The 22,932-nt window shown below is 44.9% G+C and overlaps 1 protein-coding gene across 1 annotated transcript; it reads left to right on the top strand.

The window, feature by feature from the left end:
* Positions 1-2,054: 2,054 nt before the first annotated feature.
* On the top strand, positions 2,055-15,673 carry GPR65 (G protein-coupled receptor 65). Its single transcript, XM_073609626.1, has 2 exons — positions 2,055-2,133; positions 14,345-15,673. Exon 2 carries the CDS (start codon positions 14,479-14,481, stop codon positions 15,478-15,480), a length of 1,002 nt encoding a protein of 333 aa, XP_073465727.1. The 5' UTR covers positions 2,055-2,133; positions 14,345-14,478; the 3' UTR covers positions 15,481-15,673.
* Positions 15,674-22,932: the final 7,259 nt, after the last annotated feature.

The raw sequence follows: 22,932 nt of genomic DNA, 5'->3' as shown, positions 1-22,932 counted from the left end.
GGCTAAAAAACATTTCACACATATCTTTTCTATAAACTTGCTTATGGAAATGTGACACGCCATTGCAGGTGATCTACTCTCCTTTCTCTACACCTTCACCCTAGTCGAGCAGCAGGTTCTTGGTCTTCGAAATGCCAATCTAGACTGACAAAAACTGCAGATGAACTTTCACTATTTTCCCAAGGCCCAGCTCCGTTCACACCTTGGCAAAGGAATACAGTATTTTTGCTTCCTTGCTGCTAATGGAATTCCCCATGCCATTGCACCATGGGTCAAGAAGAGGGCTTTATCGGTAGAATTTTACGCAAATATGTATTCATCTTGGGACATGGAGTCAGTGTACACCAGGTTAACCAAAGGCATTGAAGGAACTCGCCATTGGAGGGCAATTCATTTTTTATGAAAACTGCATCGTTATGTTCAAAGGAAGCCTTGATCTGGGTCATGAGGGACATCCAACAGTTATGGCACACCTTGGCAAAGGAATACAGTATTTTTGCTTCCTTGCTGCTAATGGAATTCCCCATGCCATTGCACCATGGGTCCAGAAGAGGGCTTTATCAGTAGAATTTGACATAGCTACAAATATGTATTCATCTTGGAACATGGAGTCAGTGAGCACCAGGTTACCCAAAGGCATTGAAGGAACTCGCCATAGGAGGGCAGTTAATTTTTTATATAAACTGCATCCTTATGTTTAAAGGAAGCCTTCATCTGGGTCACGTGGGACATCCAACCCAACAGTTATGGCAGTCAGGAAATGACAAGATGGTGGAACATATGGTCTACCCATATTGAGTCTTCTGACTTGCAGACTTAACCAGAACTCAATGTAAGAACCAAGTTCCCAGGCATTTTGACCCTCTTCCTGCTACTGGACATTTCCAAAAGAGTGACAAGCAATGGAGCAACCTTTGAACCAAAAAAAAAACAAGCTAGTTTGTTTCAAAAGGACCAAATGCCCTCTAATTATGAAGTGGAAGCATACAATGTGCAAAAGAAAAGGGGTGAGCAAGTTGATTTGGAGGATCCAAAAGGAGGCTAAATTGTCCAGAACTCACTGTAGAAAATGTTTGTTTGTGTCAGGGGACCAAGCAGTAGAAGCTCGACAGTGGCTATAAGAAGCGATCATCCAGCTGACGAAGATAAAATAGTAACTACTGTATTTATTGGCGTATAACACTCACTTTTTCACCATGAAAATCGGGTGCAAATAGCGTGTGCGTGTTATACGCCAATACTTCAATTTTAGCTGCCTTGGAGGGGACAGGGAGGGGGGCAGGACGAGCACCGTGAGATTACATACAGTGAGAATCTTCTGTTTACTTGGCGTCCTCTGTAATAGGAAGTCCCGTCTCCTGGGCCGCCATTGGACCACTGTTCTGTCTATCATAGGAGATTCTCACTGTATGTAATCTGTCGGTGCTCGTCCCACCCCCCTCCCTGTCCCCTCTAGGCTGTAGATGGGCAGTGATCAGACAGCACTGATGGCAATGGTGAGGCTGCTGCATTGAATGCATTGGTGAGGCTGCTGCATTGATGGCAATGGTGAGGCTGCTATATTGATGGCAATGGTGAGGCTGCTGCATTGATGGCAATGGTGAGGCTGCAGATGGACATTGATCAGGCTGCATTGATGGCAATGGTGAGGCTGCAGATGGGCATTGATCAGGCTGCATTGATGGCACTGGTGAGGCTGCAGATGGGCACTGACCCTTATTTTGCTTCAAAGTTCCTTATTTAAAATGTAAGATTTTTTCCTGAAACTTCCCTCTTAAAATGAATGTGCGTGTTATACCCCTGTGCGTGTTATACGCCGATTAATACGGTATATTACATTTAAAGGCGGTTTATTCGGCTTCTATTTTGTCTTCCCTTCTCCCCTGGAGAAGCTCACAGTGTGCAGTAAAATCAGAGTAAGCCATTTCAGCACATGAGAGAACCCAGTATAACTGTGCAAGGCTTGAGGAAAGCTGGAGGTCATATTTTAGAGTGTGGTTTTGGGTATTCATGTTGATCAGTTCCCTTTTGCCTCCTTGTGTGACTTCCTGTGTGTCAACTACTTTGAATTGTGAGATTATAAGAAGTGAAACACAGAAGTTCCATGAGTGTCACGAAGTTGAAGTGCCCTCTGTAAGTATTGTGTGAGTTTTTAGTTTTTTTTAATCTGAAAAAATTAATTTTATTGAGATGCCAATAGGTTAACCACACATACAATCAACATAATAATGTTACATTACAGATTAAGCACATTAGATATACCAGTGTGTAAAATACAGTATTTGTATCCATCGACTTTCCACCCATGTGGGAGCAGGTTTATTAGGTACACGTTTCACCATCCTCCAGCCATCTATCCCATACTCTGGAGTATTTTTGTGTACAGCCTCTGTGGGTGTATATCATTTTCCTAAGTGGAAGGGTATCATTTATGTCTTTTTTTTCCATCTCTGGATTGTAGGGGGCATTACCTGCACCCATACTTTGGCAACAACTTTGAATAGAGTCTCATTTATAAATATGACTTGATATTTTTCCACCTCCGTGTCAGGTATTAAGCCTAATAGGCATAGTTTTGGGTCCAGAACCACGGGGGGGGGGCCCCATATTGTCATGGAGAAACCGAATCACCTGCATCCAGTAGGTTTGCACATTTGGGCAACTCCATAACAAATGGTAGAATGAACCTGGAGCCTGAGTGCACATAGGACACAGTGGACTTCTCGTGGGTTGGAATTTGGCTAGCCTCAGTGGTGTTAAATATGCGCGGTGTATAATGTATAGTTACGTTAATCTATCAGAGATTTTAGGGGATGCTGTCTTGACTCCTTCTAGTATTTCCTGCCAGTCTGGAATCATCTATGGGTCCTACATCTTGCTCCCATGCTATCTTAGCTGTCTGGATAACTTTGGTCACTGCATGCAGTCTAAGCACGTAGTAGAGGTTAGATATGAGCTTAGTTGACTCCGCCCCAAAATATGATGTTGAGGACCGAGGGGGTGTCAAGTGTAGTGGTAATACAAAGGAGTTGCTTCCGAACTGCGAGTCTGAGTTGCAGATATTTAAATAGTAAGGTATTTGGAAGGGAGAATTCCTCTTTCAGTGATTGGAAATTTTTGGGCCCAGTTTCTGTAAGGACTTGAGATAGAAATAATAAACCATACGATGCCCACACCATCGGGTCTGGTACCTTACTCAGCTCGGGTAATTGACTGTTAAGCCATAGTGGGGTATGGGAGTGAATCGGTGACCTGTTTTGCTTTTTTAATGTGAGTTCCTTCCCATACTCTTTGATGGTGAGAGAGCTTCCCTGTGTTATAGCGGGGAGATTTGTTTGTTGTGTGGCCCTTTACGTATAATGACCTGGATGGGGTTTCCCTGGTTTATCACATACTAAGGATCTATAGCGTTGAGCTTCTGTGATATTATAAGTATTGTGTGAGTTTACGGAAAATGTGAACTATGACGATTATCATCAGTGTTTGTCGTTGTCTTGAAACTTCTCATCACTTGTCCTATTGCAGAACAGGGTGGGGGGTGTATGTAATAGATAAGGAAGGACACTTCCTTATCTATTATTATCTAATCTTTGTATGTTATTGGTAATACAGAACCAGCAAACCCTAAGGGCTAATTCAAACTATATGCGGTGAGTCGGTGAATGACGTTCTACTGCATTGTAAAATGTCTGTCACCGCAGGGAGACACAAGAAACAATTATTTCCTACGTGTCACATTCACATTGCAATGCATCCTAGTGCTGCGGTAATGCAGACATGCTGCATTTTAATTGCATTGCAATGTAAGGCATTGCGCTGCGCTACGTTGCAGTGAATGAAGTGAACATTTTGTACTCTAACATACTCTAATAAGACCTAGCACGATTGTCGGTGATGGCTGCAATATAAGCCCTACCCCCCAAATAAGCCCTAGTTAAAGTCCTTGTAGGTCTTATTTTCAGGGTAGGGCTTATTTGGAGGGTAGGGCTTATATTGCAGCCATCAATGACAATCACGCTAGGTCTTATTTTCGGGGAAACAGGGTAACGTTTTTGTTTTTTTAAAAGGGAGCCGTGTGATTCACTGAATCGCACACCACACTGCCCCCTACTGCAGCAGGCCATGCAGAGTGCTTGCAGCATAAATTTGCCCTAAATGAAAGACATCAAACGCTCCTTTCCTGAACTGAACCAGCATGCTCACTACTGTAAAACCTTTCATTGCAAACCTTATTTTAGACCCAGTGATGTCATCACTAGAAATGTGCGATTCGCTTCGTAACGAATAGATTTTGGTTCGAATTTGTTAGTATTCGTACATTCGGATCAATTCGAACATCCGAATAGCTGAAAGAACCAAAATACGAAAATTACGAAATTACGAATAAGCAGAAATAACAAACACGCGAAAATACAAACTTACGGACGGACAAACTTATGAAAATACAAAACTCCGAAACAGTAAAAGAAAGAAAATTACGTCCATAACGAATGATTTAAATTTCGTATTTTCAATCCTTTGTCTGTTCGTAATTTCGTATGTTCGTATTTTCATTTGTGTGTTCGTAATTTCGTTTCTTCGTCTGTTTGTAATTTCGTTTGTTCGTGTTCTCGAATCGTTCTTTTTGAATGGACAGTGTAGGTGTATCTTAATATGTATGTTCGTAATTTCGTATGTTCGTAATTTCGTGTGCTCGAATTGTTCTTTCGAATGGGCAGTGTATTAGTGAGTGATGTATCTTACTTAATATCTTTAGCCAATCAGCTTATCCCTTTTGTGTCGGAGTCACTCTGCATTCCTGAATCTTTTTAGATTCAGTTGAGGAGGAGGCGGAGTCCGGTCTGGTGACTGAGGGAGTGGACTGGAGTAAGTACAGGAGGACTTATTAGAAAAGCAAGCGTGAGATTATTACGAAAAAGGCAAATCTCACAAAAGTAACAATTACTAAATTACGAGTAGTGTACCGAATAAATGAAAATTATTATCTAACAAAATTACCAATTTTGAATCAAAGAAATTTAGACTAAAGGAATTACGAATCATTCCGTATCAAAGAAAATAAAACTGTTACGAAAAAACGAACGAGTCCAAAAATAAAACCTCGCATCTTACGAAAGTACAAATCGTTAGACTAACGGAATTATTAATCATTTCGTATCAACGGAAATATATCTGTTCCAAAAATGCAAACGAGTCCGAATATAAAAACTAGCGTCTTACCAAATTACGAATCGTTACGAATCAACGAAAAAATTAAAGAAACAAAACAAAACTAATTTTTTTGTTGTGCACATGTCTAGTCATCACTGGGTCGCTTTGCTTCTCTATACAATGCAGGCAGATCACGGTTGGTTGGAGGGGCCAGCAGGGCACCCTGCCCTTGTACTCCTCCCAAAACTGTTGACATCATTGATTAAATAAATATATATATATATATATATATATATATATATATATATATATATATATATATATATATATATATATATATATATATATATTTATTTATTTAATCAATGATATCACTAGGTGACCATGCCCCTTGTATATAACAGTTGTCTGGTGTTCTCTAATCTATGACCATTTGTGGTAAGAGCACAAGGTACAATACTGTTTAGTTTGTAGCACTTTATTTTGCTATTTTGTATTATATGTTTAGCAACATTGTTTCATTTGAGGTTTTGAGTGCTGTATTCGTGGGAGATTTATAATTGTCATCCACTGGACTTTCTACTCAGCAGATGACAACCAAATGGGTGAGACATGTCTCGGCAGTGTCATTTTTTTTTTTTTTTATATTGGCCCATTTTCGGTCTTTGGGCATCATTGACATGGATCTCAATTGACATTGAATTAAATTATTATTAAAGGTGGACATCCAGATTCTGATAAGCCCCCCACCCCACCCGCAGACCCCCACAACCACTGGGCCAGAGTTGTGGAAAAGAGGCCCTTGTCCTCATCAACATAGGGACAGGGACAAGGTGCATTGTTAGCATCATGCCCCCCCCCCTGCCAAGACACCCCCCTTCCCATGTGGAGGGCATGTGGTCTGGCACGGTTCAGGAGGGGGATGCCCCCTTTTCATGGCTAGCCAGGCTGAATGCTCGGATTCAGGGTCTGGAATGGATTTCCTGGGGGAACTCATGAATTATTTTTTTCAAGAGGTACCCCGTATTCGTGCAAATGCTCCGATGCTTTACCCAATACCTGAACACAGTCAGGGGTGATCGATACGGCGGTGGGGGGAGTTACAATCACAATTTCCCTGTATAGATTTCAATAAAGCATCTGACAGCCACTTCTCCCCCTCTCCCCCCCCCCCCCCCTCCGTGGCTTTCAACTGCTTTATTGAAAGCCGCACAGGTTGATCGGTGAGTGTAACTCCCCCCACCGACACATCGATCGTTCCTGACTGTCCCCTGTGTCCCCCTTTGTGTTCTCCAGTCCCCCCGTCCTCCTCTGTGTCCTCTGTGTCCTCCTTGTTCTCCTCCAGTTTCTCCCTCCCCTGTCCTCACCTGGTCGCCCTCTGTGTCCTCCGTGTGCTCCTCTGGTCCCCCCCATCCTCCTCAAGTCCTCCTCGGTGTCCTCCGTGTGCTCCTCCGGTTTCCCCCCCTATCCTCCTCAGGTCCTCCTTTGTGTCCTCCGTGTGCTCCTCTGGTCCCCCCCCTGTCCTTCTCAGGTTCCCCTCTGTGTCCTCCGTGTGCTCCTCTGGTCCCCCCCCTCCTCTGTGTCCTCCGTGTGCTCCTCCGTGTGCTGCTCCGGTCCCCCCGCCTGTCCTCCTCCGGTCCTCCTCGGTGTCCTCGTGTGCTCTACCGGTCCCCGCCTGTCCTCTCTGTGTCCTCCGTGTGCTCCTCCAGGTCCCCCCCTGTCCTTCTCCAGTCCTCTTCTGTGTCCTCCATGTGCTCCTCCGGTCAACCCCGCCCTCCTCCGGTCCTCCTCTGTGTCCTCAGTGTGCTCCTCCAGTCCCCTCCTGTCCCCCTCTGTGTCCTCCTCCCAGGGCCGTCTTTAATATCGATTGGACCCTGGGCAAAACTTTTCTTGAGACCCCCCCATGTAGTTTCGCTCTCCTGCTCTGAGACATACAATAAATATCAGCTGGACTCAAAATCAGTTTACTGAATCCGATCAGGCAGCTTTTGCGATTGGTTGCCAGAGGTTACAGTGTATCATTACCGCTCACTGACTGGTTGCTAGAGGTTACAGCACACATTACGGCTCACTGATTGATTGCTAGAGGTTACAGCACATAATTTCTGCTTGTTGATTGGCTGCTAGAGATTACTGTGGATATGACCTCAGGGGGCATGATATACATATCAATGCCGCCGGCCGCTGCTATTTACATATGAATGGTGCCGCTATTTACATATGAATGCCGGTAATTTACATGTAAACACAGGGTCTGCAGGTGAGTCATCTGTACACAACAAAAGGGAAGAGCTGGGCAGCATTAGTAGCAGCACTTCACACTGAGATATTGGGACACAGCACGGGACTAAAACCTCAAGGGGCGAGGGAATTTAAACCAGGATAGTTGGCAAGTATGAGGCAGCTGCTTTGGGCCCCACAATAATGACAGGGCCCAGGACAGCTGCCCCTTTTGCCCTGCCTTAAAAACGGCCCTGCCTCCTCCGTGTGCTCCTCCGGTTCCCCCTGTGTGCAACTCCGGTCCCCCTCTGTGCTCCTCCACCCCCTGTCTCCTGTCCATTCATTTTCAGTGCAGCTGAGACTGCTGATAAAGGGACTGAGGAATCTGTGTCCTCAGTCCCTTTCCCTGTCTCAAAGGGGAGATGTCAGGGGAGATGTTTAGACCCATGATTTTTTCCTTTGTAAATGTCAGTGCTAAAAAAAAAAAAAATCACTGCTTCTGCTTTTTTTTGCAATGGTAAATATTTTTCATGGCAGTGCCCACCACCCCATGCACATTTTTTGTACACCCCACTGAGCATTTTTGATTTGACCGATTCAACTCTCACTGATTTAATTGATTTCCTATGGATTTGACAGCTAGGGGTTTATTTTAGTGCTTGGAGGTACCTACAGTATTATTTAGTTCTTAACCACTTGCAGATCACGCACTGCGGTTTTACTGCTACAATGTTGGCCGGCCCTGCAGAATCACGTATATACGTTATACATGATTCTGCTCTTCCGGGTAGGGGTCGCGCATCAGCGGGTGCCGGCCAATGGATGACTGCCGCCACCTGCTGATCAGCGAGGACAAGACAGGACATGTTGTATGTGTATACAAGACAGAGCTCTTTTCTGTCAGCGGGGATGTGCTGGTTTTTGTTTCCCTGCAAAGGAAAAAAAAACTGGGTATCCCTTAGTGAAAGCACCACACAGTACACACATAAACACTGGTAAGGCACACATTTAAATAATAAAGTCTTGTTTTTTTTCTTTTTGTTTAAAAATAACAAACATGTCATAATTACCTGCTCTGTGCAGTAGTTTTGCACAGAGCCACCCGGATCCTCCATTTCTCGGGTCCCCTGTCGGCACTCTTGGCCCCTCCCTCCTGCCGAGAGGCCCCCACAGCAAGCAGCTTGCTCTGGGGGCACCCGAGCCAAGCCACCGCTCTGTGTGTCCATTCAGACATGGAGCCGCGGCTTGGCCCCACCCCCTCTCTCTCCTCATTGGCTCACTGAGTTTGATTCACAGTAGTGGGAGCCAATGTATCTCAGCCAATTAGGAGGGAGAGTCCCGACCAGCCGAGGCTCTCGTGCAACATCACTGGATCAAGATGGAGCTCAGGTATTGGGGGGGCTGAGAGAGTGCTGCACCTTGAAGATTTTTTATCTTCATGCAAGATAAAAAAAAACTTCTGCCTTTAGAACCACTTTAACCCTAGTAGATGTTAACCCATTCCCAGCCAGTATCATTAGTACAGTGACAGTGCATTTTTTTTTAGCACTGATCACTCTATTGGTGTCACTGGTTCCCACAAAGTGTCAAAAGTGTCAGTTAGGTGTCCAATTTGTCTGCCACAATATCGCAGTCCCGCTCCAAGTCACTGACCGCTGCCATGTTTAGTATAAGTAATAAATAAATAAATATTCTGGTATATATATACATATATACCGCAAACCAATCAATATACGCTTGTTGAGATTTTTTTTCTTTCAAAAATATGTAGCAGAATACATATTGCCCTTATTTGATGAAGAAATTAGATTTTTTATATTTTTAATTGGGATGTGTTTTATAGCAGAAAAAAAGTAAAAAATATTGTTTTGTTTTTTTTCTCTTTTCACAATTTTCGCCTCCTCAGTGCCCATCAGTGCAGCCTATCAGTGCCCATCAGTGCCACCTCATCAGCGCACATTAGTGGAGGAGAAAAATTACCTGTTTGCAAAAGTTTATAACAATTAAAACATTTTTTTTCCCCAAAATTTCATTTTTTTTGTTTATAGTTCAAAATTTAAAACCCCCCCCAGAGGTGATCAAATACCTCCAAAAAAAAGGTATTTTGTTTTTTCTCTTTTCACAATTGTGGCCTCATCAGTGCCCATCAGTGCAGCCTATCAGTGCCCATCAGTGCAGCCTATCGGTGCCCATCAGTGCCACCTCACCGTCGCACATTAGTGGAGGAGAAAAATTACCCGTTTGCAAAAGTTTATAGAAAACAATTAAAACTTTAATTTTTCCCAAAAATTTCATTTTTTTTTTTTTTTTTTTTTAGTTCAAAATGTAAAACCCCCCCAGAGGTGATCAAATACTGCGTTGCATGACCGCGCAATTGTCACTTAAAGTAACGCAGTAGCAAAAAAAAAAAATGGCCTGGTCATGAGGGGGGGGGGGGGTAAACTTTACGGAGGTCAGGTGGTTGAACTGTTTGTCAGAGATAGAAATATGATGAACTTTCACCTGGAATGCTCAATCTCTGGCTTTCCCTGTGATAAGTGGATTTTGTGATTTGTTTTCAGGATTGTTGGTAATTAAAATATTTAAAATACAAACTTTTCCTTTAACCCACAACACCCCGAGGACAGATATGAGCTGAGCCGTGTTTACTGTTGCTCGACGTTCTGGTAAAGTTTGTACGTTGTTTTCACTTTTTTGCTTTTTAGATTGTATTGATTGCCTGACCTGATTTTATCACCCCGCCGGGGGGGGGGGGGGGGGGGTGACGGACACAAAACATGTTGTCATCACTAATAGGTCTTAATCACACAGGTGGCCATCGGCCAAAGGGCAGTAGATTCTGGCAGCCAAGCTGCGTTTTATTTGTGCCCTGACCACCCTGGCTAAAGATGGGCATGCAGCCGCTCAGGGCTGTACACACGCCATGCAAAAACTGAATGTTGCATTCAGCACCCTGCCGAGCGCAACCAATTCAAGTGAAAGGGAATGTGCCGCAACCGTAGGCAATCCCCCCCCCCCCCCCCCCCCCGGTACAGTGCGATGTAGACATGTGCAATTCGTTTCATTCCAAATTCGTTTTTTAACTAATTTCGACAAATTCGTTGATTTGGAAATATCAGAATTAACGAAAACACGTTTAACAAATTTTTTCCAAATGTTTGGAAATTCGAATATTTGGAAATTAGAAAATTCGGAAATTAGAAAATTCAGAAATTCGGAAATTAGGAAATTCAAATTTAGAAATACGAAATGTGAAAATTAGGAAATTCAAAAAATCCAAAAATAAGAATGAAAATCCGAAAATTCAAAAGAACGAAAATTCGAAAACCCGAAAATTCGAAAATCTGAAATAATAACTAACTTATAATAACTTAAAGTGGTGTTCCGGCCGAAATTATACTTTTTAAATAAAAATACCCCTATAATACACAAGCTTAATGTATTCTAGTAAAGTTAGTCTGTAAATTAAGGTCTGTTTTGTTAGTTTATAGCAGTAGTTTGTTATTTTATAAACTTACAGCAGGCCGTGGCCATCTTAAGTGTGGGCATCTGAAGCCAGACTGTATTTCTTCCTGGATCTCATCCTTGCAGATCTCGCACATGCTCAGTGCAGTACAAGCAGTGTAATAGGTTTCAGGTCAGGTTTCCATAGCAACGGCAGTTTCAGAGGAAGTTGCCGCCCCACATGCTCAGTGCAGCACAAGCAGTGTAATAGGTTTCAGGTCAGGTTTCCACAGCAACGGCAGTTTTAGAGGAAGTTGCCGCCCCTTCCCAGAAGGCATTGCAAACAGGAAATGATGCGATGGGCCGCGGCCAGGGAGGAGGAAGTGAAAAATGAACACAGCAGATATACAGTAGGTACTGAGAAAAAAAAATTAAAAAATATCCAATTTGTTTACAGTGCACAGTTTAGTGAGGGATGCTGAAGAGTTGTAAAAGTGGGTGGAACTCCACTTTAACTATTACTAAACTATTCAATTATAGGTATTGGAATTTCCTTTCAAATTTGGCTGTTCATGAATACGAATTCATCAATTCGAAAATTTGGAATTCGGAAATTCGAAAATACGGAAATTGGAAAACAAGAAAGAAAATCAGAAAATTTGATATAATAACTAACTAACTAACTAATAATAACTAACTAATAATAACTAACTAATAATAACTAACTAATAATAACTAACTATTAAATTATAGGTATTGGAATTTCCTTTTAAACTTGGATGATAGTGAACGAAACAAATACGAATTTATCTGAAGTTACGAATTATCCGAAATAACGAATGCCGCATCTATACAAATGGAACGTAACAAATGACTTTTTATTAATATTATTTTTTATTATTAACTCGTTCCGTTCCATTTGTTTAGATACGACATGCGTTATTTCGGATAATTCGTAACTTCAGATAAATTCGTATTCTTTACGTTCACTAACAGACAAATTTAAAAGGATATTACAATACCTATAATTTAATAGTTAGTTATTATTAGTTAGTTATTATTTCAGATTTTTGGATTTTCTTTCTTGTTTTCGAACTTCCGAATTTCCAAATTTCTGAATTTCTGAATTTTTCGAATATCTGAATTAAAAATTTTTGAATTTTTGAATTTTCTGATTTTTGAATTTTAGAATTTTCGGATTTTTGAATTTCCGAATTTCCGAATTCTGAATTTTCGAATTTCTGAATTCACGACTTTACAAAAAAAAAAATGAAGAAAATGAACACATTTTGGGGACAAAGTATTAAGGGCATGTGGCCTGATATGGTTTGAGGAGGGGGGGGCAATCGCTCACCCCCCCCCTTTCCTGGCCTGTCAGGTTGCATGCTTGGATAAGGGTCTTGTAAGGATTTTGAGAGGGACCCCACTCCCTTTAAAAAAAAAAAACTTGTCGTGGAGTTCCCCTTAAAATCTGTACAAGACACGAAAGGGCGGGCCTGCTATGGATTGGGGGGGAGGGGGGTACGTTCTTTTTCCAATTTTTTATTGCCGGCAATGCTCTTTTTTTTAAACAATACAAAAGGTGCGCTCATCTGCAAATGGTTGAAATAAAAAAAAACTTCTGCAATTAAACACTCCTTGAATAGTAAGGAGAAAACCCGTATATACTCGAGTATAAGCCGAGTTTTTTAGCAAATTTTTTGAGCTGAAAATGCCCTCCTCGGCTTATACTCGAGTCAATCACTTTTCTGCAGCAGAGAATGACATTTTCCAAACTGAATTTGGGGCCCCGTATCTCGAGGCCATTTGGTGCTAGGAACCCCAAATTTGGGGTGCAAACCCAGTGGAACTGGTGCTATAACATATCCAAAGCTGGAGTTCCTAGCACCGAGAGGCCCTGAGATACGGGGCCCTAAATTAGTTCAGAAAATGTCATTCTCTGCAGCAGAAAAGTGCTTGACATTTTCTGAACCGACTTTGGGGCCCCGTATCTCGGGGCCACTTGGAGATAAGAACCCCAGCTTTGGATATATTGTAGTGCTAGTTCCACTGGGTTTGCACACCACATTTGGGGTTACTAGCACTAAGTGGCCCCGAGATACAGGGCCTCAAAATTGGTCAACTGTGTCCATCTGCAGCAATGTCATTTCGGGACCCTTTGGGTCCAGAGACCCCAAATTTTGGCTGCAGCTAGGGGGCATCTAGGAACCCTTAACTACTGAGTTTGAAGTTCGGGGGACCTATGGCTGCAAATGGGCACAGTGAGGCTGCAAATGGGCATTGTTGACCCTCTTTTCCACTTACAGTAGCTGCGCATTTCTCACCCTAGGCTTATACTCTAGTCAATAAGTTTTCCCAGTTTTTTGTGGTAAAATTAGGTGCCACGGCTTATATTCGGGTCGGCTTATACTCGAGTATATACGGTAATAATAAAATTCATGAAAGTGTATTTTTTCCAAAACAATTGTGTTTGATAAACCGCTGTGCTTATACCGTATTACATAAAAAATGGCAAAACACACCACTTTATTCTATAGGGTCTCTGCTAAAAAAAAAAAATTAAATATAATGTTTGGGGGTTCTAAGTAATTTTCTAGCAAAAAAATGTACATGTTAGGTATCTATTTACTTGGCGTAACATCATATTTTACTAAAGAATTGGGTATTATATTGTGTTTGTGTGCAATAAAATTTGTGAAAGTGTATTTTTTTTCCCATACAAAATACCTTTGAAAAACTGCTGTGCAAATACCGTTTGACATAAAAAAAAATGGCAAACCCCACCATTTTATTCTCAAGAGCCTCTGCTAAAAAAAAAATTTATATATAATGTTTGGGGGTTCTAAGTAGTTTTCTAGCAAAATAAAAATGTAACATGTTAGGGATCTATTTACTTGGTGTAAAATCATATTTTACCAAAGAATTGGGCATTATATTGTGTTTGTGTGCAATAAAATGTAGGAGAGAAGTGTCCCGGTAGGGAAGTGGTTGAAAACCACACCAGACTCAAAGAGGAAGGGGTCTGGTAGGCATTTTGGCGGGGACTTTACACAATATTTTTTCCATTCTTGCTTTAGGATGTGTTACAGCAAAAATGACATTTATGAAGAAAAAAACAAAAAAAAACGAAACAGTTCGAATTTTGCATTCTTGGTTTTGTTTTGCTTTCATAAAAAAAAAAAATTTGCTAATGACAGTTTTGAGCAATCAGGGTAAAATAATCGCGCTGACTAAAATTATAGTTATCGTTCTCCATGCAGCTGCAGAGCACAAAGCCAAACTTAGTCATGTCTAGAGAAAGAGACAAATACTATGTAATCACTCGGAGTAATTGCACTTTTTTCATTATTATTTGCATAACCAGAAACCATGATAAAACCATGAGTTTGTTTTGTTTGTTTTTTTGTTTTTTTTTTGTTTTAATTATTTTGTTTGCTTACTGCCTTTGCTTTTATCAGTAGAAAACATTGACAGTTTTTTTTATTGTGTTTAACTTTTCTTTCTTTTTTTTTTTTTTTTTAATATCTAGACTTCAGGTTTGCTCAGCACAACTCTGGCATGCATGAGTCACTCAAACGAAAAAGATATCGTCAATAAACCGTCACTCGAAGTAATATGATTAGTCAAGGAAAAGACTAGTGAGATAATTGTGTTGTTGTTATAATGCAAGCTGAACTGGGGACAAACAACCAATCTCATAATTGCACCCCGGATCACGACTTCGATAAAGTGTTGTTCCCGATCATTTATATCACCGTGATCGTCGCCAGCGTTCCCGCCAATCTGATCTCGCTGTACGTCTCCTATTTACAAGTGACGAAAAAAAATGAATTAGGTATCTATTTATTCAACCTTTCCTTTGCGGACCTCTTCTACACCTCAACTTTACCCTTGTGGGTCAACTTTAGCCTCTCCCACGACAGCTGGAATTTTTCCGAATGGCTTTGCCGGTTGAGTGTGTTCATGATGCACACCAATCTGTACAGCAGCGCCGGCTTCCTGACTTGCATCTCTCTGGACCGCTACCTCGCCGTGGTCTATCCTTTAAGATATCGCCATCTTCGGACAAGGAGAGTGGCGGTACTGGTCAGTTTGGTGGTGTGGATCATACAGTCCGCATCAAACATCATCATCGTCATTAAACATGAGACTTATAATGACACAGGGGACCTCTTGTGTTATGACAGATTCCCCATGGAGCCATGGCAAGCGACTTTCAGTATTTTCAACGTCTGCGTTGGGCATTTTTTGCCACTGCTGATCATGGTGGTCTGCTACTATAGGATTTATGTCGCGGTGAACCTAAACCAAGCCACAGCGACCAAGGACAAGCGCAAAATTAAACATTTACTTCTTTGCATTGTAGTGACGTTTGTGGTGAGTTTCACGCCTTACCATGTAGTCTTGTTCCTCCGGGCCATCTATGAGCCAAACAATTGCCCCTTTGCCATGAAAATATTTAAGTCCTATAAACTCACCTTGGCGTTATCAAGTGTCAACTGTGTGGCTGACCCGTTGCTTTACTGCTTTGTCAGTGAGATCGGGAGAGCCGATGCCAGGGCCATGCTGCCCTGCTTTCTTCCGCAGGGGGAATCCCCAGCTAGTACCGAATTCCAGATGTCTAAAACCTCACCAAGTCATGTGAGGGATAAAAGTATACATTGAATGGGAATTGATATATATATAAATAAATATATACATACAAATATATACATATATTTATATATATATATATACCTGTATATATACGGTACATATATATACCTGAATATAGATATAGATATAGATATATATCTACATCTATCTATCTATCTATCTATCTATCTATCTATCTATCTATCTATCTATCTATATTTATCTATATATATAGATATATATATAGATATATATCTAGATATATCTAGATATATATATATATATATATATATATATATATATATATATATACCGTATATATAGATACTGTATCTCTCTCTCTCTCTATAGAGAGAGAGAGAGAGAGAGAGAGAGATAGATAGATAGATAGATAGATAGATAGATAGATAGATAGATAGACACACTTTTTTTATTCTTTGTACATTTTGGAATTTTTTTTTTTTGTGTGACTGAAGTAATGTTTTAGTCCTACTTTAAAAAAATAAAAAAACTAAATTTAAAAAAAATATTTAAAAGTGTTTCCAGATTGTTTTGTTTGTGCTATTTAATAATATTAAAAGAAGTAAGAAAGTGAGAGCAAAATATTTTCAAAGTGATGAAAATCCCTCCCCCCCAAGAATTGGTATAACCTTTCTCAGCGAAAATGGTCACCAAACAAATAGGGAGGATGAAACCTGACAGAGGCTTTATTCCTTCCACACTTCACCCAAAATAAGAAACTAGAAACATTTGGATATACATATATTATAATTGAAAATCTCTAGCATCAGATCATGACTATACATACTAGATTTTATAAAGCATATTACACATCCATTATAATAAAAATATATTTATCATAAAATATAATAGTGTAAATAATTTAATAAATAACCAAAAACTCTATTATTGCGGATTTTACTGGTACAAGAGAGAGACAGTCACAGGTGTATTTAAAAAAAATATGTATTTATTACAAAATCACGATAAAAATGTTAAAAACATAGGAATTGATACTCTAGTGTAGGGGTACTGAATTCAAATTCACGGGGGTCCGGTTGGAAAAATTTTCTTCCAGCGGAGGTCATACTGGTGCTATGACTCCACATAATATCCTCCACAGCCTCCCATCACAGCCCCACCACACACATGCACACACCTTTAAGACCCACACACACATCACACTTTGTGCTTTTTTTCTTTCAACGTTATTGAAATGTCAAAATACATTCCACTCATTTTTATGCACCACAGCTCAGTTGCGGTGCATAGAAACAGTATGCATTGTGCACCACACTGCTCAGCACGCAGGCGCGCTGTTGCAGTGTGAACAGGACACATAGAAAACAATTGTTTTCTATTGCCCTTGCAGAGACCTGTGCTTTTCTAGTGCAGAAATCACAGACCCCCTTTTACATCAGTGTCTTTAGTCCTCACCCTTCAAATCACATCACAGACCCCCTTTTACATCAGTGTCCTCAGCCCCCCTTCACGTCACATCTCCCCCTGCCTTATCACAAACCCCCATCACAGACCCCCCCATTACAGACTGACCCCCATCACAGACTGACCTGATCCATCACAGACCCCCCATCACAGAATGACCCATCACAGACCCTCCCATCACAGACTGACCTGATCCATCATAGACCCCCCATCACAGACCCTCCCATCACAGACTGACCCCCCAAATCACAGACCTCTCATTACAGACTGACCCCCCATCACAGACCCCCCATCACAGACTGACCTGAGCCATCACAGATCCCCCATCACAGACTGACCCCCCCATCACAGACTGACCTGACTCATCACTGACCCCCCATCACAGACCCCCCATCACAGACGGACCTCCATCACAGACCCCCCATCACAAACTGGTCCTGACCCATCACAGACTGACCGCCCAAATCACAGACTGACCCCCCAAATCACAGACCCCCCATCACAGACTGACCCACCAAATCACAGACTCCCCATTACAGACCCCCATCACAGACCCTCCCATCACAGACTGACCCCCATCACAGAGGGCCCCCCATCTCAGACCCCCCATCACAAACTGGTCCTGACCCATCACAGACTCCCCATCACAGACTGACCCCCCAAATCACAGACCCCATCACAGACTGATCCCCCATCACAGACTGATCCCCCTATCACAGACGGACCCCCCAATCACAGACTGAACCCCCCACCATCACAAACCCCCATCACAGACTAACCCCCCCCACAATCACAGACCCCATCACAGACTGACCCCCCCATCGCAGACTGACCCCTCCCCATCACAGGCTGCCCCCCATCACAGACTGACCCCTCCCCATCACAGACTTACCCCCCTTTGCAGTCTGACCCCTCCCCATCACAGGCTGCCCCCCATCACAGACTGACCCCTCCCCATCACAGACTGACCCCCCAAAACACAGACTGCCCCCCATCACAGACTGACCCCTCCCCATCACAAACCCCCCATCACAGACGGAACCCCCCACAATCACAGACCCCATCACAGACTGACCCCCCCTTTGCAGACTGACCCCTCCCAATCACAGACTGCCCCCCCATCACAGACTGACCCCTCCCTATCACAGACTGACCCCTCCCCATCACAGACTGACCCCCCAAATTACAGACCCCCATCACAGACTGACCCACCAAATCATAGACTCCCCATCACAGACCCCCATCACAGACTGACCCCCCCCATCACAGACGGACTCCTCATTACAGACCCCCCATCACAGACGGACCCACAATCACAGACTGAACCCCCCACCATCACAAACCCCCATCACAGACTAACCCCCCACAATCACAGACCCCATCACAGACTGCCCCCCCATCGCAGACTGACCCCTCCCCATCACAGACTTACCCCCCTTTGCAGTCTGATCCCTCCCCATCACAGGCTGCCCCCCATCACAGACTGACCCCTCCCCACCACAGACTGACCCCCAAATCACAGACTGCCCCCCATCACAGACTGACCCCTCCCCATCACAAACCCCCATCACAGACTGAACCCCCCACAATCACAGACCCCATCACAGACTGATCCCCCCTTTGCAGACTGACCCCTCCCAATCACAGACTGCCCCCCATCACAGACTGACTCCTCCCCATCAAAGACTGACCCCTCCCCATCACAGACTGACCCCCCGAAATCACAGACCCCCATCACAGACTGACCCACCAAATCATAGACTCCCCATCACAGACCCCCATCACAGACTGACCCCCCATCACAGACGGACCCCTCATCACAGACCCCCCATCACAGATGGACCCCCAATCACAGACTGAACCCCCCACCATCACAAACCCCCATCACAGACTAACCCCCCCACAATCACAGACCCCATCACAGACTGACCCCCATCGCAGACAGATCCCTCCCCATCACAGGCTGCCCCCATCACAGACTGACCCCTCCCCATTACAGACTGACCCCCCTTTGCAGTCTGACCCCTCCCCATCACAGACTGACCCCCCAAATCACAGACTGCCCCATCACAGACTGACCCCTCCTCATCACAGACTGACCTCCCCAATCACAGACTGACCCCCAAATCACAGACCCCCCATCACAGACTGACCCACTGCCTGCCATAATTTTAACTTGAAGCGCTTTTCTTATTACTGGAATGTAAGTTGAATACTTATTTTAATAAATCTGTTTCCTTAAACGGTATTATGCTATGTGGCTCCCCTTCTTCATTTCTATATGGATTGTCTATCTGAGATGACCCGCGGGAAGGTTTGCTATTCATTTTGAGTACCGTCAGAAGTATGGATATGTATTGAAGCTTTACCACCGTCCAGTTGTGAAGTTCCCTTTCTTTGAATACCCATTGGGGTTACAAGCTTGATTGACTCATTGAACGTATGTTCTTATGAGTTCAATCCCTCTGGTAAGCCTTCATTTTGTCCGTGTGTGGAGGGTCCATCACATTTTTGCATGTGTTATCCACGTGGTGAATAAGGGACTTTATATACCTCTTGATTAACATCAGTCCTCCTCAGCTTTTTAAGCATTTAAAAACATCTGAAGAAATACCAGAGACTTTATTATTGTTTTTGTTTATTTTATATATCTGTCAAGCTATCTTATATTGCAAATGTTGGGGTTTGATACAGATATTTTTTACCTTTGTCTTATATCATCTTTAATTTTTATAATCCCATAACTCATAGCGCTACACTTGTATTTGCATTTGTAATCTGACAAAAATCCTAATTTGTTGTGTGAGCTGCTTCCACATTGGGTAAGCGCAGGGTTATATTTATATTTTTTCTGGTTTTCCCCATCACAGACCCCCATCACAGACTGACCCCCCCATCACAGACGGACCCCTCATCACAGACCCCCCATCACAAACTGGTCCTCACCCATCACAGACTCCCCATCACAGACTGACCCCCCAAATCACAGGCCCCCATCACAGACTGACCCCTCAAATCACAGACCCTATCACAGACTGAACCCCCAAATCACAGACCCCATCACAGACTGACCCCCAAATCACAGACCCCATCACAGACTGAACCCCCAAATCACAGACCCTCCATCACAGACTAACCCCCAAAAATCACAGACCCCATCACAGACTGATCTCCCCCATCACAGATGGACCCCCAATCACAGACTGATCCCCCCACCACCACAGACTCCCCCATCACAGACTGAACAGCCCCACAATCACAGACCCCCACCACAGACTGACCCTCCATCACAGACCCCCATCACAGACTGACCCCTCCCCATCACAGACTGACCCCCCATAACAGACTGACCCCTCCCCATCACAGACTGACCCCTTCCCATCACAGACTGACCCCCCCATCGCAGACTGACCCCTCCCCATCACAGACTGACCCCCCCATCACAGACTGACCCCTCCCCATCACAGACTGACCCCCCCATCGCAGACTGACCCGCCATCGTAGACTGACACCTCCATCGCAGACAGACCCCCCCATCACAGACTGACCCCCCATCGCAGACTGACCCCTCCCCATCACAGACTGACCCCCCATCGCAGACTGACCCCCCCATCGCAGACTGACCCCTCCCCATCACAGACTTACCCCCTTTTGCAGTCTGACCCCTCCCCATCACAGGCTGCCCCGCATCACAGACTGACCCCCATCACAGACTGACCCCTCCCCACCACAGACTGACCCCCCAAATCACAGACTGCCACCCATCACAGACTGACCCCTCCCCATCACAAACCCCCCATCACAGACTGAACCCCCCACAATCACAGACCCCATCACAGACTGACCCCCCCTTTGCAGACTGACCCCTCCCAATCACAGACTGCCCCCCATCACAGACTGACCCCTCCCCATCACAGACTGACCCCCCATCGCAGACTGACCCCTCCCCATCACAGACTGACCCCCCATCGCAGACTGACCCCCCCATCGCAGACTGACCCCTCCCCATCACAGACTTACCCCCTTTTGCAGTCTGACCCCTCCCCATCACAGGCTGCCCCGCATCACAGACTGACCCCCATCACAGACTGACCCCTCCCCACCACAGACTGACCCCCCAAATCACAGACTGCCACCCATCACAGACTGACCCCTCCCCATCACAAACCCCCCATCACAGACTGAACCCCCCACAATCACAGACCCCATCACAGACTGACCCCCCCTTTGCAGACTGACCCCTCCCAATCACAGACTGCCCCCCATCACAGACTGACCCCTCCCCATCACAGACTGACCCCCCATCGCAGACTGACCCCTCCCCATCACAGACTGACCCCCCATCGCAGACTGACCCCCCCATCGCAGACTGACCCCTCCCCATCACAGACTTACCCCCTTTTGCAGTCTGACCCCTCCCCATCACAGGCTGCCCCGCATCACAGACTGACCCCCATCACAGACTGACCCCTCCCCACCACAGACTGACCCCCCAAATCACAGACTGCCACCCATCACAGACTGACCCCTCCCCATCACAAACCCCCCATCACAGACTGAACCCCCCACAATCACAGACCCCATCACAGACTGACCCCCCCTTTGCAGACTGACCCCTCCCAATCACAGACTGCCCCCCATCACAGACTGACCCCTCCCCATCACAGACTGACCCCCCCAAATCACAGACCCCCCCATCACAGACTGACCCACCAAATCATAGACTTCCCATCACAGACCCCCATCACAGACTGACCCCCCCATCACAGACGGACCCCTCATCACAGACCCCCATCACAGACGGACCCCCAATCACAGACTGAACCCCCCACCATCACAAACCCCCATCACAGACTAACCCCCCCACAATCACAGACCCCATCACAGACTGACCCCCCATCGCAGACTGACCCTTCCCCATCACAGGCTGCCCCCATCACAGACTGACCCCTCCCCATTACAGGCTGACCCCCTTTGCAGTCTGACCCCTCCCCATCACAGGCTGCCCCCATCACAGACTGACTCCCCATCACAGACTGACCCCCCAAATCACAGACTGACCTCCCCAATCACAGACTGACCCCCAAATCACAGACCCCCCATCACAGACTGACCCACCGAATCATAGACTCCCCATCACAGACCCCCATCACAGACTGACCCCCCCATCACAGACGGACCCCTCATCACAGACCCCCCATCACAAAACTGGTCCTCACCCATCACAGACTTCCCATCACAGACTGACCCCCCAAATCACAGGCCCCCATCACAGACTGACTCCCCAAATCACAGACTCCCCATCACAGACACCATCACAGACTGACCCCCAAATCACAGACCCCATCACAGACTGAACCCCCAAATCACAGACCCTCCATCACAGACTAACCCCCAAAAATCACAGACCCCATCACAGACTGATCTCCCCCATCACAGATGGACCCCCAATCACAGACTGATCCCCCCCACCACCACAGACTCCCCCATCACAGACTGAACAGCCCCACAATCACAGACCCCCACCACAGACTGACCCCCCATCACAGACCCCCATCACAGACTGACCCCTTCCCATCACAGACTGACCCCCCATCGCAGACTGACCCCTCCCCATCACAGACTGACCCCCCATCACAGACTGACCCCTCCCCATCACAGACTGACCCTCCCATCGTAGACTGACACCCCCATTGCAGACAGACCCCCCATCACAGACTGACCCCCCATCGCAGACTGACCCCTCCCCATCACAGACTGACCCCCCATCGCAGACTGACCCCCCCATCGCAGACTGACCCCTCCCCATCACAGACTGACCCCCCATCACAGACTGACCCCCCATCAAAGACGGACCCCCCATCAGAAACTGGTCCTGACCCATCACAGACTCCCCATCACAGACTGACCCCCCAAATCACAGACCCCCATCACAGACTGATCCCCATCACAGACGGACCCCCCAATCACAGACTGAACCCCCCACCATCACAAACCCCCATCACAGACTGAACCCCCCCACAATTACAGACCCCA

This window comes from Aquarana catesbeiana, linkage group LG13, assembly GCF_042186555.1.
Source record: "Aquarana catesbeiana isolate 2022-GZ linkage group LG13, ASM4218655v1, whole genome shotgun sequence".
In the NCBI taxonomy this organism is placed as follows: Eukaryota; Metazoa; Chordata; class Amphibia; order Anura; family Ranidae; genus Aquarana; species Aquarana catesbeiana.
Note: the sequence above shows the minus strand (reverse complement) of the source record. Positions and strands in the feature narration are given on the sequence as shown.

What these genes read in the sequence shown, in the direction of transcription:
- GPR65 (XM_073609626.1), top strand. Translation starts at nt 14,479, where the DNA reads ATGCAAGCTGAACTGGGGACAAACAACCAATCTCATAATTGCACCCCG.